Source organism: Geotrypetes seraphini, chromosome 1 (genome assembly GCF_902459505.1).
Source record: "Geotrypetes seraphini chromosome 1, aGeoSer1.1, whole genome shotgun sequence".
Lineage (NCBI taxonomy): Eukaryota > Metazoa > Chordata > Amphibia > Gymnophiona > Dermophiidae > Geotrypetes > Geotrypetes seraphini.
In genome coordinates, this window is record NC_047084.1 from 64871476 (window position 1) to 64888804 (window position 17329).

General features: G+C 40.2%; 1 protein-coding gene across 5 annotated transcripts in view; it reads left to right on the forward strand.

Moving 5' to 3' along the window:
- The window catches only part of RICTOR (RPTOR independent companion of MTOR complex 2), a 607299-nt gene that overhangs the window by 457287 nt on the left and 132683 nt on the right, over positions 1–17329 (forward strand). For all 5 annotated transcript variants that reach the window (XM_033932568.1, XM_033932543.1, XM_033932533.1 and 2 more), the window contains one exon: positions 852–958. In XM_033932568.1, coding sequence (XP_033788459.1) covers positions 852–958 — 107 coding nt within the window. The remainder of the gene's footprint in view (positions 1–851; positions 959–17329) is intronic.

The following is a 17329-nucleotide window of genomic DNA, read 5'->3' on the forward strand; positions in this document are numbered from 1 at the left end:
TTTTTTCCAACGTCATTCCTCATTTGGGACTAGAGTCTGACTGCTTCTCAGCTGTTCGGGCCTTTTTTCTTTCTTTAAATGACACAGATGTACATGTGTTATACATGCACAATATCTGCCCCATTAAAAAAAAAGGCAAGGTGAGCCCCCTGACAACCCCCAGAAGAAAAATAGAGGTAGGAGGGGTGCCCACTCCCTCCTGCTGCAACCCCCCTTCCCATGGGCCAAGACCCCTTCCTCCCCTTCTGCACCCCACATCCTTAGAAAAAATCAGCAGGAGGGATACCCACTCCCTCCTGCTTCCGCCTCCCCAGAGTGTCGCTGCTATTTGGGTTTGTGACCTAACTTAGCCCCTGTTGGAAACAGATTGACCATTGGTTCAGCCCAATATGTTGATATGTTTTGTAATGAATTGTGTTTGTTTTAGCCTGTTGTTCATTTTTATTATGTATGTTTTATATTGTAACATACAGAATTGTTGGATGTTTGCGAGTAATACATTTTTGAATAAATAAATACATTCTTATGTTCTTATATATTTCTGAAACAAACACAAACCAAGAGAAACACACCCATAAGCATGAGTTTATATGCAAGTTTCTCAGTCATTCAGTCTTTCTTTCACATACAAAGCCGGTGCCTTGCCCAAAGATCTCTCTACACCCTTGTCTCTTTCCCCTGTCAAACACACAATTGACCCCATTTTCTTCCATTTGCACATAAATGCACCAACACAAGTCTCTCTTATGCACAAACATATTTTTGACATTTCAGTTCAATATTTTTAAAAAAATGTCTGAAACATAGCATATAAGAGGCTTTCCTGATGAATGTTTACATTTTTATTGCAGGGAAATATTGGATCATCTAATTGGGGTCTTAACTTGCTTCAGGAGGAAAATGTGATTCCAGATATAATGGCACTTGCACAGCACTGTGAGGTTCTGTCTATCAGAGGGTATGCATCAATACTTTGTGTGTGTATATGCATTTATTTATTTCATCAAAAGCAAACTAATCTGAAGAATTGCTGTAGCGGTCAAATCATTCTGGTTTTTATAAAGTGTTCAATGCTGAATTACACTCAGGCTCTATACCTTATATTAAAAGATCCACTATATATAGTGTATAATCATGAATAAGTTAATCAGTCCTTTGGATATCCAAATAATTGTTTGTGCTAAAGACTGTTCAGATTCGCATACCTCAGTGCCCAAATGAAATCAATGTGATATCTAGAGCAGAGGTTGCTGACTGGGACCATCATAACCACAGTATAGTCTCATAAAGTGCATCATGTATAACTTTTAAAACCCAGATAAAAAGGTGTACTTATCTGGAAACGATGTAACATTTCTCTGATGAATATCCTCTGCTGTAGAAGTGACCAAAATAAACCAAAAACACCTCAAAATCAACAGTACACACCCCGAAGGTGCCTAAACCCGGTTTATTTTGGTCACTTCTACAGTAGAGGATATTCATCAGAGAAATGTTGCATCGTTCCCAGATAAGTACATCTTTTTATCTGGGTTTTAAAAGTTATACATGATGCACTTTATGGGACTATACTGTGGTTATGATGGGCCTAGTCAGCAACCTCTGCTCTAGATATTACATTAATTTCATTTGAGCACTGAAGTATGCAGATCTGAACACAGTCTTTAGCACATACAATTATTTGGTTATGCAAAGGATTGATTAATTTATTCATGATTATGCACTTTATATAGTGGATTTTTTAATATAAGGTATAGAGCCTGAGTGTAATAAAGCATTGAACTAATATAAAATCTCAGTAAATTTTTATTACTATACTCCATATAGTTTATAATTGCAAGTTTTATAAAATGTGCAAGAGATAGTTGAGCAACAATAGCTAATTTTGAAAGAGATGCTGAATAAATGCTTAGCCAATAGAAAATTCTGCTTCTAGCAGAAGCCAGAAACTTTTTACTTTGCAAATGTATTTGATAGAGGGAGCCTCACTGATTGGAATCAAGTTAAGAATTTTTATTTATGGATAATAAACCTTTATTCTGTTGCAAAGATATAGGATTCTGTACTATAGCTGTTGCTTCCCAGTAGTCACAAATTTTGCAAAAGGATGTCGCTCAAAACTCTGAACTCTTGATTCTAGAACTTTGCAGCGCACGAAGATGGCTGGGTAGAGGATTAGCTCTGTTGTGACAGGCAAATTTTATTAAGATTTTGGCAGTTAAAATTAAAGAAAAGTGAAGGAAAAGAGAGAATTGAAGTAAGAAATGGCTTCGGGTAAAACTAGTAAAAGTAATCCGGTGAATTCAGGAGCAGGAAGTAAAAAAAGAACAAAAATTGATTCGGTTTCCCCGACAGCGGTCCCTTTGCCTCAGGAAGAAATTGATAACAGTGATTTGATGAATGAACTTCAGAAAATTAAAGAAATAGTAAGTGATAACGCTAAAAATATAAAAGATGTGAAGAAGGAAATAGAGAGTCTGACAAATAGAATGCAGGCAGTTGACTTCAAAATTGAGCAGTTAGAAAAGCATGCTGAGAAATCTGAGGCAGAGATGCTGGTGTGTAAAAAAGATCACAGAGAAATAGAGGCGTTGAAAAAGGATTTTGAAGACTTATCAAATCGTGAAAGAAGAAATAATTTGCGTCTGATTGGGATACCTGAGGGGATTGAGCAGAATGATCCTATTCAATTTGTGACTAATTTTATCCCAAAGATCTTGCCATTTAAAAGTTCTTTTCCTTTGGAGATAGAAAGAGCACATCGGATACCGATGAAAAGATCAAATAGTCAGAAGGGTCCCCGTCCAATAATCTTTAAGCTGCTAAGACATCAGCAGGTGATAGAGATTATAAAGCTGGCTAAAACAAATAAGGATCTTAAATGCCAGGATTCTAAGATCTTTATAGTACCTGACTTTGCAAAAGCTACTGCCTACAGAAGAAAACAGCTTTTGGATTTAAGACCTAAACTGAGAGCAATGGGAGCAAGATATGGATTGATATACCCTGCTATTATGAGGGTAACTTATGAGAATAAAACTTATAATTTTGAAGAAGCAGGCAAATTACAGGAATTTCTAGATCAATATAATTTGCCTATGGTTTCATGAAAGTATTTAGAAAATGTAATAAATAATATACTTAGATTATTTTTGGTTTATATTTTTGAGTGAAAATTGAAAGATATTTTATAAAGAAGGAAAAAGTGAAAAAAAAAAAAAAATAGAAAAGGAGAAAAATATTTTCTAGAAAATTGTTGAGGTTAGATTAAGGGGGGATCAACATTTCAAACAAGATTTAAAGAATAGAAATGAAAATTTTAAAGAGACAATAAGAAAAGAAGAAAAGAGGATTTTGACAAGGTAATAAGAGGGATGGAGCATATAGGAAGTGAAAAAAATATGAGGAACAATTATAAGATTTGGATGGTTTCTTAATGTGAGTTTATAATTTGCATTTGAGCGTGACAGATAATAATATGAGGACACAAAAATGCTGCATTGGAGAAATGTGGGAACTTAGAATATAATAAGATGAAAAATACAAAAGACTACTGATGTAAAGAGAAGATGTGAAGATAGACTGATGGAAATGACTTGAGCATTATTTAGATTTACAATTTGCATCTGAAATTGACTGAGATATAAGGATGATGTTGCAAAAATACTTTATTGGAGAAAGATGAAATAGCAATCTGCAAGAAGATGGAATAAGAGACTGAAACAGCAGGATGAAGATGTACAAGTGTTACAGTTGTGCAGAATGGAGAATAGACTGTAATAGATTGAAGATGCAATGAAAATTAATGAGAGTTTTAAAAAATATGAGGTCTGCTTGGTTGAAATGTTTGATCCTTCTTTTGATGTAAGGTTAAAAAAAAAAAAAAAAATGAATATTATAGGATGGAGTGATGTATGTTCCATTGAAGTTGTGAGAAACTTAGGTTAGACAAAAAATAAATAAATAAATAAATAAAATAATACTATTAATCTTGGGGGGGTATATATTGTAAGAAATGGTTTCCGAAATATTGGGTATATACTTTTATAAATATATTAGAGGTATAGGATGGAAGATTGTTTGGAAATTTGAATGAGAGGGGAAGTATATAATAAAGAATTATAGTAAATATAGGTATTTAGGGTATTGAAGAATGGATTGACTGCAGGATAATTTAGTGTTGGTTGTTTGAAAGATTAGAGAAAGAAAAATGAGTATGTTATTGCCTGTGGGGAGTTTATTTTTGCTCAGTAATATGTGCGTTTCGAAGTTTGCATTTGTGTTAGGGGAGGGGAGGGTGGGGGATGGGAATAGGGGGGATGGAGAAAGAGGGGAGGGGGGGAGACTCATATATTGGTTTAAGGAAAAAGAAAAAATGTATATTTTATGTTTGAGTGGATTATATATGTATTTTATATTTTATTTGTAAAATGGGTTTTAAAATTTTTTCTTTGAATGTAAATGGCCTTAATCACCCTATAAAAAGGAAAAAGGTATTGGAATATATTAAACAACAAAATATAGATATATGTTTCTTGCAAGAGACACATTTGTCTGGAACAGAGTCTATGAAGCTGACAGATAAGTGGATAAAACAATGTTTATTTGCACCAGCGATAAAAAAGAAGGCAGGAGTAGCAATATTGATTAATAAAAAATGTTCAGCAACATTTAATATGGTAAAGGCAGATCCTCAAGGAAGGTGGGTACTTGTTGACATGAGCATGGGCAGTAATACAATGGCGTTACTAAATATATATGCACCTAATTCGAATCAAAGTGAATTCTTTAAATCTCTACAACAATTAGTTTTACCACTGGCTACTACTAATTTTGTGGTGGCTGGGGATTTCAATGCTGTTATAGATCCAATAATGGATAAAAAGCCTAGTAGAATTATGAAATCAATGGGATTAGAAAATTTGATACAAGCATGTAATTTGAAAGATATATGGCGTATTCTTCATTTTAATGATCGGGAATTTACATTTTGTTCACATGTTCATCAATCATTTTCAAGAATTGATTATATTTTTGTTTCAGATCAGATGGTACAGCAAGTTGTAAAAGCTGACATAGAACCAATAGTAATATCTGATCATGGTGGTGTGTGGATAGAAGTTAACTTATTAGATCAAGATAATTCCAAACCTGTATGGAGGTTTGATAATACTTTGCTTGCTGATTCTAAATTTTGCACTGAATTTCAGATAAAAATGAATGAATATTTCAGACTTAATGACCTAGAGGAAATGTCGATTGGAATATTATGGGATGCTTTCAAAGCAACTATGAGAGGACAAATTATATCATATTCTGCGTATAAAAAGAAACAGATAAGAAAGCAATTTGCAAATTTGGAAAAAGAAATTAAAAATTTGGAATTAAAATTGGTTAATAAATGGGAACAAGAGACATTTCAATTATTGTTAAAAAAAAAATGTGAATATAATGAAATTTCCTCTGGATTAGTAAGGAAAGATATTTTTGCTCAGCAAACGATGTATTATGGTAGTGCAAATAAGGCTGGAAGATTATTGGCAAATTATTTAAAAGCAAAGAAAAGAAAGGAGAAAATAAGCATAATTAAGGATGAATTAGGACATTCTCATTCTCAAATTGGAAATATATTAAAACAATTTTTAAAATATTATAAGTCACTGTATTCTTCTGAGTCTTATTTAGATAAAGAGAAAGATGGGTTGGATTTTTTGAGTTTAGTTAAAGGACCTAAGGTTCCTGATCATATAAAAGGAAGTTTAGATAAACCTATATCATTAAAAGAATTACAAATGGCATTGAAATCCCTTAGAGTTGGGACCGCTCCAGGTGGAGATGGATTTACAGTGGAGTTTTATAAAGAATTTCAAATTTCCCTTTTACCATATTTATTAAAACTATATCAGGACCAACTGAATAAAGGTTGTATATCAGGCACTATGGCAGAATCTTTAACTATTGTTTTGCCAAAGCCAAATAAAGATCCAACATTGGTGTCAAATTACAGGCCTATATCTTTAATAAATGTAGATGGTAAAATATTAGCTAAGATTTTAGCATTAAGATTGGCTAAAGCTCTTCCGCATATAATAGGAATAAATCAAACTGGATTTGTTGCTCAAAGACACTCTTCAAATAATACTAGACTGGCATTTCAGATGTATTATTTAACAAGACAAATTAATGATCCGGCTTTTTCAGTATCACTAGATGCTGAGAAGGCTTTTGATCGTGTAGAATGGAATTTCATGTATCAAGCTATGGAATGGTTTGGTATTGGATCTGGATTTATACAAATGATTCAAGCACTGTATAGCTCCCCAACTGCTCGTTTATACATAAATAATAATTTTTCAGATGCTTTTAAATTGCAGAGGGGAGTTAGACAGGGTTGTCCATTATCTCCTTTGCTCTTTGATATAGTTCTTGAACCCTTGTTGTTAGCTATTCAACAGGCAAAGGACATAGAGGGTATTCCATGTGCTGGAGTGGAATATAAAGTATCCGCTTATGCAGATGATATATTGCTTCATTTGAGGAATCCGGAAACAACAATTCCATGTCTACTGGAGATAATAGATACATTTGGAAAATTCTCAGGATACAAAATAAATTGGAATAAATCAGAAATTTTACCTTTAAATGTGCATTGTACAAAAGGTATACTTGATTCTTTCCCTTTTATTTGGAAAGAGGATGGTATAAAATACTTAGGTATTTGGTTGAATAAAACACTCGAAGAGACAATGAAAATAAACGAAAAATTTTTATTACAAAAAGTAACAGAGTTATGTGAGCAATGGAATCCTTTACATTTGTCATGGTGGGGAAGAGTTCAAACTGTTAAAATGATGATTTTGCCTGTAGTTTGCTATCAATTGGGAATGATACCAGTGTTTTTTCAGGGGTCTTTTTATAAAAAATTAAATAGTATTCTGGTTAAATTTATTTGGCTGGGTAAAATTGCAAGAGTGGCTCTAGTGTCTTTGCAAAGACCAATTGAGGAGGGTGGGGTAAATTTTCCCAATTTTTATAGGTATCATCAGGCCTATATCATGCGCCAAGGTATGTATTGGGTCCTCCCAGAGCTTTTGGAACAATTACCAGAGTGGTTAAGGGTGGAGAGATCACTTATTTTTCCACTTAGTCTTGATCTTCTGCTTGGTATAAAAGTGCCTAGAATACGTAAAGACAATAAAGTATTAATGGATACTTGGAAAACATTACGATTTGTAGATAAATTAACTAGTGATTCTATTTTAAAATCGAAACAGCAGACTATTTGGGTAAACTCCAAGATACAAATAGGCGGGTTTAAGGTTGTCTGGAAGGATTGGATTAAAGCAGGTATAAGATCCTTAACGGAAGTAATTGATAATGGTAAGCTGCTTGATTTTTCACAATTGCAACATAAATATGGTCTGAATAAAAAACAAAGTTATAAGTGGTTGCAATTGAAGCAGGCTATTCAGGTGGGGTTCCCTGAATGGAAATCTTTAAATGATCATTACAGCTTAGAATTCTTATGTTTCCAGGCAGATTTTCTGGGACACCAGGCCGCAAAGTGGTATAAAATGATATCTAATTATTTGAATAAGAAACCAAAAAATGGATTAAGAGATATTTGGAGCATTGAGATTAAGCATCAAATTAATGCATCTCAATGGCCACGTATTTGGTCTTGGAGAATTAAAGGTACGATGTCGGCATCTATTAGGCAAACATGGTTCTTTTTGTTGCATAGAGCATTCTGGACCCCTACTAGATTACAAAAATTAGATTGCTCTAAGTCTAATAGATGCTGGCATTGTAAAATTGAAATTGGAACTTTAGACCATCTTTTATTTTATTGTCCATGTATTCAGGCATTTTGGATATCAATATGGGATCAAGTTAATATATTGATGGAAAATCATGTAGCATTATCCTACGACACAGTGATTTTTGGAATGTGTATGAGGGCCAAAAGTCAGATATCTGCAGCAAACAACAAATTATTGATGATTCTTACTGGAGTGGGAATTCAACAAATAACGACTAATTGGAAAGACTGTTCTAGATTGAATTGTAGTTTTTGATGGAACTCAGTTTGTCATTTATATAAGATGGAAAGATTTCTTGCCGTACAGAGGGGATATTTTAAAAGGTTTAAGGAGGTGTGGAGGCCATTAATTGAATATTGTAATGATTAAGGGTTATTCTTTTTCCTTAGGGGATAATTTGTAAAAATGGGGGGGAGGGAGAGTCTAAATATGTATATGTTTGGATAAAATATTTTGTTGATAGGGGAGGGGATGGGAGGTGGGTGGAGGAAATTAAAACATGTGTAATAATATTGCTTAAGAATGTCAAGTGAGTGATGTGAATTACTTGTAATAATATTGTACACTTGTTGAAAGAAATAAAAAGGAATAAAGATGAAAAAAAAACCCCAAAAAACTCTGAACTCTTCAGCAGTGGAAAACAGCTCCATCTTCAGTATTTCCTTTTACAAGTGAACTCAGAAGGTACATTCTGATTTTCTCTGCTTTCTTTCCTTATATTCGGGTATTTTTGTCTTCAGTTTTCTAATTTCCTGCATGGCTTCAGTGCTCAGAGGTCCCCTTCTTGGGCTTACTCTGCCAGGGAAAGGACACAGTCCTGTGTGGGTGGACTTCTGCTCACAGGCCAGTCTCGCGCTGAGTACCTATGGAGCCAGCCTGCTTTGTGTCCCTGCAGGAACTCGGGGTCAGTTCACCTGGGAGCGTGCTCGCCTTCTGATTTATCAGAGGCTTGAATTCAGGCTTTGGGGACCTTGTGTAACAACCCTCTGGGTATCAGGTAGGCAGCTGTGAATTTTCTCCTCTTGATGTGTCATGTGGATTTTCAGGGGTAAGAGTGGTCGGGGTCCATATGTCCGGCTGCCAGATGATCTCCAGCGGTGGACTTAGTCCTGGCACTTTCTGAGACAGAAATCCTTTCCCTGCAGGCAGGCTGCTGCAAGCTGGCAGGCAACAGAAGTCACAGTGAGAACTCACATTATTCCCTAAGGGGAAAATAGGGGGGAGAAAAGAATCTGAAAAAGCCAGATTTGAGGGTTTCTGGGGTTAGAGTCAGGTTGTCCCACCTCCAAAACCCTTTTTCAACATTTTTTGTCTTAATTGGTTGTATTTGCTTCATGTTTTTCTGGTGGCGGTCATCTTGGATTTTTAGCTTCTTTTTTAAAAAAAATTTCCAGTGCTTTTTATTCTGCCTTAAATCTCCTCATTTGGCAAGGGATCATCTGCAATGGATTCCCCAGGACAATCTACTTCTATGTAATTTTTGTACAGATTTGCTGGATGAAGAGTGGCTGTGTTCCTCCTGGCATGGGAGAAAGGGGCGGAAGCTTCAGGCTCAGCCTTTCTTGAGTCCTCCATGCTGCTAGCGTCCTAAAAAGCCCGATCTTCATTGAAGAAATCCTGTCCAAAGGCTGCATGTAGCAAGGGAGTGAAATGCAAACATGGAAGCGGAGGAAGTGGTACCTCCCCAGTCAAGGGTCCTGCAGGGGTCCTTGGGGCTTCTGGTACAAAGATTCTCAGATTTTGTCAGTCTCCTGTGGACAGCCAGGAAGTGCTGCATTTCCTCTGAGCGCACCAGCTCAGCTATATGGGGCTTCATATCCCAAGCAGGCCTCTCTACCTCAGAACATGCCAGCTCCTAGTGTCCCTTTGGAGCAGAACTGGGAGGACTTGAAGACCCTTTTCGTGCCTTTATTATCTCAAGTCTCCGCTGCATCCTTGGATGATTTGGGGGTCTCTTTCAGGGTCAGGAGGTGGGGAACGCTGTGAATCACGTTGATCCCTTAGTGTGCCGTCTTTTCAGATATCTTCCATTTCCCATGTTATTTCTGATATGTTGAAGCTGTATCCCCAACAGCCCTCACCTCTCAGTGTTCCATTATGGTTTGCCCTAATGCACAGACTACCTTTTTTCCAGCTCATCCAGAGACCATCACCTCCTTAGCCATTTACCAATAGGAGTTGCCTCAAGGATGTCTGAATTTGACCAAAGTTATGTCTAGGCTTAGAATCAACTTGTGGGTGGACCCTCCCCCCCCCCCCCCACGACCAATGCCAGCCTGACAGGCTATGGAGGCCACTTTTGCAGTCCTCTTCAGAGCATGTGGACTCGGAGAGTAAGTGGTCAATAAACCATCTGGAACTGAGAGGCATTCATTTAGCCCCGAAGAAGCATAGGGAAGGCAGTCAGGGTCTTTTCAAACAATGCCACAGCAGTAGCTTATGTAAACAGACAAAGAGGTGCCAGAAGCACTCCTCTGCACTTGGAGGCACCAGATGATGTTCCAGTGGCAGGAGTAGAGAACGTCCAGGTCGACTTTCTCAGCAAGCAGACTCTGGATTCAGGGGTGTAGTCTCTGTCCCTCATTGTGCAGCACTGGGGAAGACAAGAAATGGATCTCATGGCCACAGCCAAGAATGCGAAGGCAGATCGCTTTTATAGTTGAAGAGCCAAGCCAGGAAGAGCAGAGCTGAATGCCCTCACTCAGCCCTGGCCTATTGAGTTCTTACTCTGTGCTTCCACTGTGGGCCAGATCATCTACAGAGTCATGAGCCACCAGGGGTGGGTGATCCTGGTAGCTCCGGACTGGCTCCGTCAACCTTGGTATGCGTATATGGTATGCCTCTGACGAGGCAGGTCTCTCAGGCTGCCGGTTCATCTCAGCCTACTCAGCCTGGGCGTAATTCCTATGGAAAATCCAGACTGCTTTGGTCTTATAGCATGGCTCTTGAGCCCACAACCCTAACCTTTAAGGGTTACTTGTAGGTTGTTATTGCAACTCAACTTACATGAATACCTGGAAGCCTTTCCAGTTTGGTCCACCCAACAGATGGAGCCTGAGAGGACCCCTATCCTGATGATTCTGGCATTCCTGCAAGGACTAGTACAAGTAGCCAGCCTCTCGTGCATTTAGGGCTTGGAGAGGATTGCAGTCACTGGTGTCTCACCCAGATATCACTCATTTTTTGAGGGGGCACTCAGATTGCGTGTGACATTCCCCCCCCCCCCCCCCCCCCCCCTCAGCATATGCTATTTCTGTCTTGGGACCTTAACGTTCTGAAGGGTCTCTCTTGGGCTCCATATAAGCTTTTGCCAGAAGCATCCCTCTTGGATCTTATAGTCAAGCCCATGTTTTTGGTTGGCATAGTCTCAGTGAGGCGGTTACAGGCTCTCTTCTGTAGAAAACTGTTTCTCAAGTTTACGGAGTCTAGTGTTTCTCTTTGTTACGGTCCCTTTGTTTCTGTTTTCCATGTCAATCAAGAAATTTTCTTACCTGCATTTCACACTACCAGCTCAGCGAAGCAAGACAGGATTTTACAGAAGCTGGATTTGTGGAGTCCTACTCCACTACCTAGAGAGGACTAAGATTCTCGCCTCTCCAACCACCTTTTTGTGCTGACCAGACAGTTGAGATTGGGCAAGCCAGCTTCTAAAGCTTTGATTGCTAGATGGATTCAAGTGGCAATTTTTTCTTCCTACATTGCCTATGATAAACAGCCTTTTATCTCCATCACAGCTCATTCGACTAGAGGCAGGTCTGCTTCCTAGGCCTGATTCTCCTGATGAAATCTGTACAGCAGCTACCTGGTCTACTGTCCATACCTTTCCAAGATTCTAGAGTGGATGTGATGGCTCAAGAAGATGCCACTTTTGGGTCCTTGGTACTGCGGGCAGGCTCATCTGTCCCTCTCTAGATGTCTGCCACTGCTTTGGTACATCTACAGTACAGACTCCCATGTCTTTGCAACAGAATGGAAGATTAGGTTCTTACCTTGTTGATTTTTCTGTTATAAAACATGGGATTCTGTACAGCTCACCCTGTACAGAGTTTTGATTCACTTGATTTCTGTCTTGGATGTTGCCAGTGTCCATCATGGGACCTCTTCTTCTTTATCTAAGATTTAGCAAAGACCAAACTACAGGAATCATGAGGGCACCTATTCCCTTTCTTTTTTTGGGAGTTGGGGGGGAGAGCGGTTATGACTCCTACTAGTTGCACTTAGCAGGATTTTTCCCTAGCTACTCATGTGCTTAATTTATTGTTCGGTGTTGAGTTTTACTTGTTGTTTATCATTGCTCTTTTATCATAAGTTACAGAACTGAACAGAGTCTGATTTGTCGCTGGAGAACTTCCCCATGCCTCTCCTCTTTTGTTCTGTTTCAGAGGAGTTTGATTGGTTTGGTGGTACAAACTGAAGAGGGAGCTGTTCTCCACTGCTGAAGGGGAGGAGTTCAGAGTTTTGAGTGACACCCTTCTGCTAAGTTTGCGACTACTGGGAAGCAACAACTACAGTACAGAATCCTATGTCTTATAACAGAAAAAGGATTAACAAGGTGAGAGCCTAATCTTCCATTGTGTTTTGCATTAAATCCCTTTGGGACCATTTTGTTAATTTGTGTTTAAAAAAATTGTAGTTACTGCATATTAATGGTCAGAATTAATATGCAGTAACCACAAAGCCTCTGCTATAGTTTTTAGAAGAAAGCTTTGCATGTTAACTGCATTGCAGATGCACTTAAAATCTACCTAATTAGGTGTTTACTGCTCTAAGTTATCGTCTGCATCAAGTTAATCATTAAATACATAAATCATTAAATACATATCATACATTAAATACATGGGCGAAACAAAAATTAAAGGCAATTGTTAAATGCTGCAATAACCGGAGAAGAGCTAGTGAATGTAGTACATTCTGTTAGATAGTTCATCCACGCACAATGCAGCACTTGGCCTTTAGTCGTGTGGCAGTCAAAAGGTCAGAAACATGGACGCTCCTTTGCTAGATTGCACCATCAATGAACAATGTGCAGTAGTGCGCTTTCTTTGGGCAGAGGGAGTGAAACCTGTGGAAATTCACCATCAGATATTGACTCATTATGGACATAGCACCATGAATCAACAATCCCCACCGCAATAGACTTACTACACAAAACATTAGAAACAGTAACACAATGGATGAAAGACCACAAACTAAAGCTAAACCCTGACAAAACAAAAATCCTACTCCTAGAAATCTCCAAAGCCCCAACCATAATAAACTTAGAAGTAAACTCAATCTCGATGGAGAGGAGTTAAGATGACGGACAGTGCCTGACGGCGTTTCTTACCGCTCCAGAAACTTTCTTTCATGGTGGCTTATGATGTTAGTTTCTGTTTTGTTTCTGAGGGAGATATATATATATTTTTTCTATAATGCCACATTCAAAAAAGGAAGGGAGCTGTAAAGGGTGCAGTTTTGACCCCACTTGCATCCTCGCTGATTCAGACACATTACCTCAATTTCTTGAGTGACAGTCTACCGCCAGTCCCCAGCTGGAAATGCAGAGGTTGGGTTCTGCGCTGGAGTCTACAATGGGAGTGCTTGAATCCTTGGAACATGAGATTTCACTCTCCCCTCCTGCCATGATCACTCCATTGTGCCCAGCAGAAGCGAGGAGCTCGGAGACTAGCCCTGGGAGGCATGGAAAGAAAACCCCGGAGCTGGTGCTGGGAGGAGCTTCGCTCCCGACGCTGCTGCAGAGTGATTTGAACATCAAAGACTAAGGAGCTCCAAATCTGGAGTCTGCAGTAATGTTGGAGACACTGCTGGTAGCGATAAGGAAGCTTGGAGTGATGGTAGGGAAAACAGCACAAGATGTAGATATGCAGGTCAAGACGGTTGATACTTTTTCATTGAACTTAGACAAGGTTCAGTGTAATGTAATTTGTAATGTAATTTATTTCTTATATACCGCTAAACTCCGTTAGGATTCTAAGCGGTTTACAGAAAATAGACAATAGTATGCATTAAAATTATAAGTAATATAGGTTTACAGAGAAAATATACATTAAAGCACATGTGTCAAACACAAGGCCCGCGGGCCAAATCCGGCCCGCCAGGCCTTGCAATGTGGCCCGCACCGCGCTGTCATCACTGCACGCCGCTGCGTTCCATCACAATGACGCGCGGTGACATAGGAGGCTTGTGATCTCGCCAGCCGTACTTGCTATCTATCTCCCCCCATCGACCGCCCCCCCCCCCAAGAACCTCCGACCGCCCCCCCAGCCGACCCTCGACCCCCCTGGCCGACCCCCACGACAAACCCACCCCCCCTTCCCCGTACCTTTCTGTAGTTGGCCGGACAGACGGGAGCCAAACCTGCCTGTCCGGCAGGCAGCCAACGACGGAATGAGGCCGGATTGGTCCATCCGTCTCAAAGCTCTGCCTACTGGTGGGGCCTAAGGCGCCTGGGCCAATCAGAATAGACCCGGGAGCCTTAGGTCCCACCAGTAGGCGGAGCTTTGAGACGGATGGGCCAATCCGGCCTCATTCCGTCGTTGGCTGCCTGCCGGACAGGCGGGTTTGGCTCCGGTCTGTCCGGCCAACTACAGAAAGGTACGGGGAAGGGGGGTGGGGGTCGGCCAGGGGGGTCGGAGGTTCTTGGGGGGGGCGGTCGATGGGGGAAGGGGGGTTTGCGTCAAGGGCAGGAGGGCCTGGGATCCCTCCTGCCCGTAATGTAGTGCGGGGTGGGGGTAGGGGGTCGCCGTGGTCAGGAGGGTTTGGGCTCCCTCCTGGCCCGAACAACTAGCGGGGGGGGGGGTCGAAAGGGCCAGGAGGACTTGGGCTCCCTCCTGGCCCGATATTGTCGGGGAGTTGGGGAATCGGCGGGGCAAGAGGGCTTGGGCTCCTTTTTGCCCCGATCGTGTCGGGGAGTCGGGGGGGCAAGAGGGCTTGAGCTCCCTCTTGCCCCGATCGTGTTGGGAGTCGGGGAGTCGGCGGTCCTTCGGGGTGGGGGTGCAGGTGCGTGCGAGCGGTCCTGCTTGGGGTGAATCGGACGTCGGGGAGGGGAAACTATGTAAAAAAAATACACAGCAGAAGCTGCCAGTTCCTGGCATAAAGTGTAGGCATAAAAATCGCAACAGAATCTGCTATCTGTACCCAGCCAGGCATTTATTGACTGACTTTTTCATTCTAACGCAGATTTCCAATAAACTACATCTTTTACTGCCAATATTGATCCCAAAATGTCCAGGAAAAGAAAAGTTGACGGTGAAGGCAGACAATTTAATGACAAATGGGAAAATGAATACATGTTTGTGCTTAGTGAGGGCAAACCAGTGTGTATATTGTGTTATGAGACAGTGTCGGTGATGAAAGAGTACAATATACGTCGTCATTTTGACACCAAACATAATGTTAAGTATGGCAAATATACTTTGGAAGAAAAGCATAAAATTGTTAAAGAACTAAAAGGCAAACTACAATCACAGCAGCAAATGTTTACAAAGGCTACAGCGAAAAATGATGCTGCAGTGAAAGCAAGCTTTATAGTGGCTGAAGAAATTGCCCGTACTTCAAGGTGTTTTTCAGTGGGTGCCTTTTTGAAGCAATGCATGCTAAAAGTGTGTGAGAAAGTATGCCCAGACCAGATACAGAGTTTTCAAACTGTCAGTTTGTCAAGAAACACCATTGCAGACAGAGTTCAAGAACTCTCAGGAAATCTATCATCACAGCTGGCCGAACAGGCATGCAGTTATCTCGCTTTTTCACTTGCTATCGATGAAAGCACAGACAACACTGATACAGCGCAGCTGTCCATCTTTATACGTGCTACGAAGACCGACCTCTCTGTCACTGAGGAACTTTTGGATGTAGCTGCCATGCATGGGACGACGACTGGTAGAGATATATTTGAGGCTGTGGAGAAATCTATAAATAATTTTAAATTACCCTGGGAAAAGTTGGTGGGGCTAACTACCGATGGCGCACCTTCAATGTGCGGAGAAAAGAAAGGCTTGGTTGGACTAATGAAGGAAAGAATGCAAAAAAGTCACTGCCACACACCCTTGATTACTTATCATTGCATTATCCACCAAGAGGCTATGTGTGGAAAAGTTCTGGACATGAATGACATAATGACCACAGTCATTAAAACTATTAACTTTATAAGGGCACGTGGCCTGAATCATCGCCAGTTCCAGCAGTTTTTACAGGAGGTGGGTGCAGAGCATGGAGACGTGCCATACCACACAGAAGTAAGATGGCTGAGCAAGAGCGCAGTCCTCAAAAGATTTTTTGAGCTCAGAGAACAAATTGCTCTTTTCATGGAAAGTAAAGGAAAGCCCTTGCCTGAACTGTCGGATCCCGCCTGGCTATGTGATTTTGCTATGATGTGTGACATATGCGAGCATCTCGCCCAACTGAATCTGAAGCTGCAGAGACGCAAACAAGTCATCACGAAGATGTCTGACATGATCACAGCATTCCAGCGTAAACTTCAACTATGGAAGTCCCAACTGGAACAGGACAATCTTGCCCACTTTCCCGTTTGTTTGAGTAGCTCAACCACTATTTCTGGTACTTTTCCTTGCAGTCGGCTGGCTACCAAAGTTAGCCGTTTACTAAGTGAATTTGAGCGGCGCTTCTCTGACTTTAGAACACAGCACTCAGGCTTTGACATCTTTGCCAATCCTTTTTTAGTTGATGTCAACAATGTGCCCCATCACCTTCAGATGGAAATAATCGAGCTTCAGTCTGATAGTGGCCTGAAATCAAGGTTTCAGGATGTTGAAATTGAGGACTTCTACCCTCTACTGCCCCCTGACTCAATGCCAGAGCTCCGACTTCATGCTGCCCGTATTCTATCCATGTTCGGGAGCACCTATCTTTGTGAACAGATGTTTTCAATAATGAATCTGAACAAAAACAAGCACAGATCACGCATTACCGATGACAACCTCCATGCTGTTTTGCGGGTTGCTACAGCCCAAGAAATAAAACCGAAGATTGACTCATTGATACGGGGAAAACGGTGTCAGACATCTAACCAGAAAACAAAACAATGAGCATTTTAGGTACATTCCAATATTACTGTTTTGCTTGATACCAATATTACTGTTTTGCTTGATAGCATGTGAGTTGGTTAACAGCACTGTTAAGGAAAAGATTGTTCCACTCATTTTAAATTCACATTTCTGGTTAACATTGTCAGTTTATGACTGTTCAGTAAACCATTCAGCCCGCGATTTAGGCTGGATTTTAGATTTTGGCCCCTTCTCTGATTGAGTTCGACACCCCTGCATTAAAGGATACAATAAAAATAAGATGAATAAATAAAGAATAGGTACTTAGAACTTCCCTTACTGTCCCGAAGGCTCACAATCTAACTGAAGTACCTGGAAAATTAACAAATTAGTTGAGTAATAAAAGTAAGAAATAGAAATAGAAGAAAAAAAAAAAAAGTAGGAGTAGGCAAAAGACAGGAGCAGGCGAACGGCTCAACTGTTGCAGTTCAGGAGGGTTCCCGG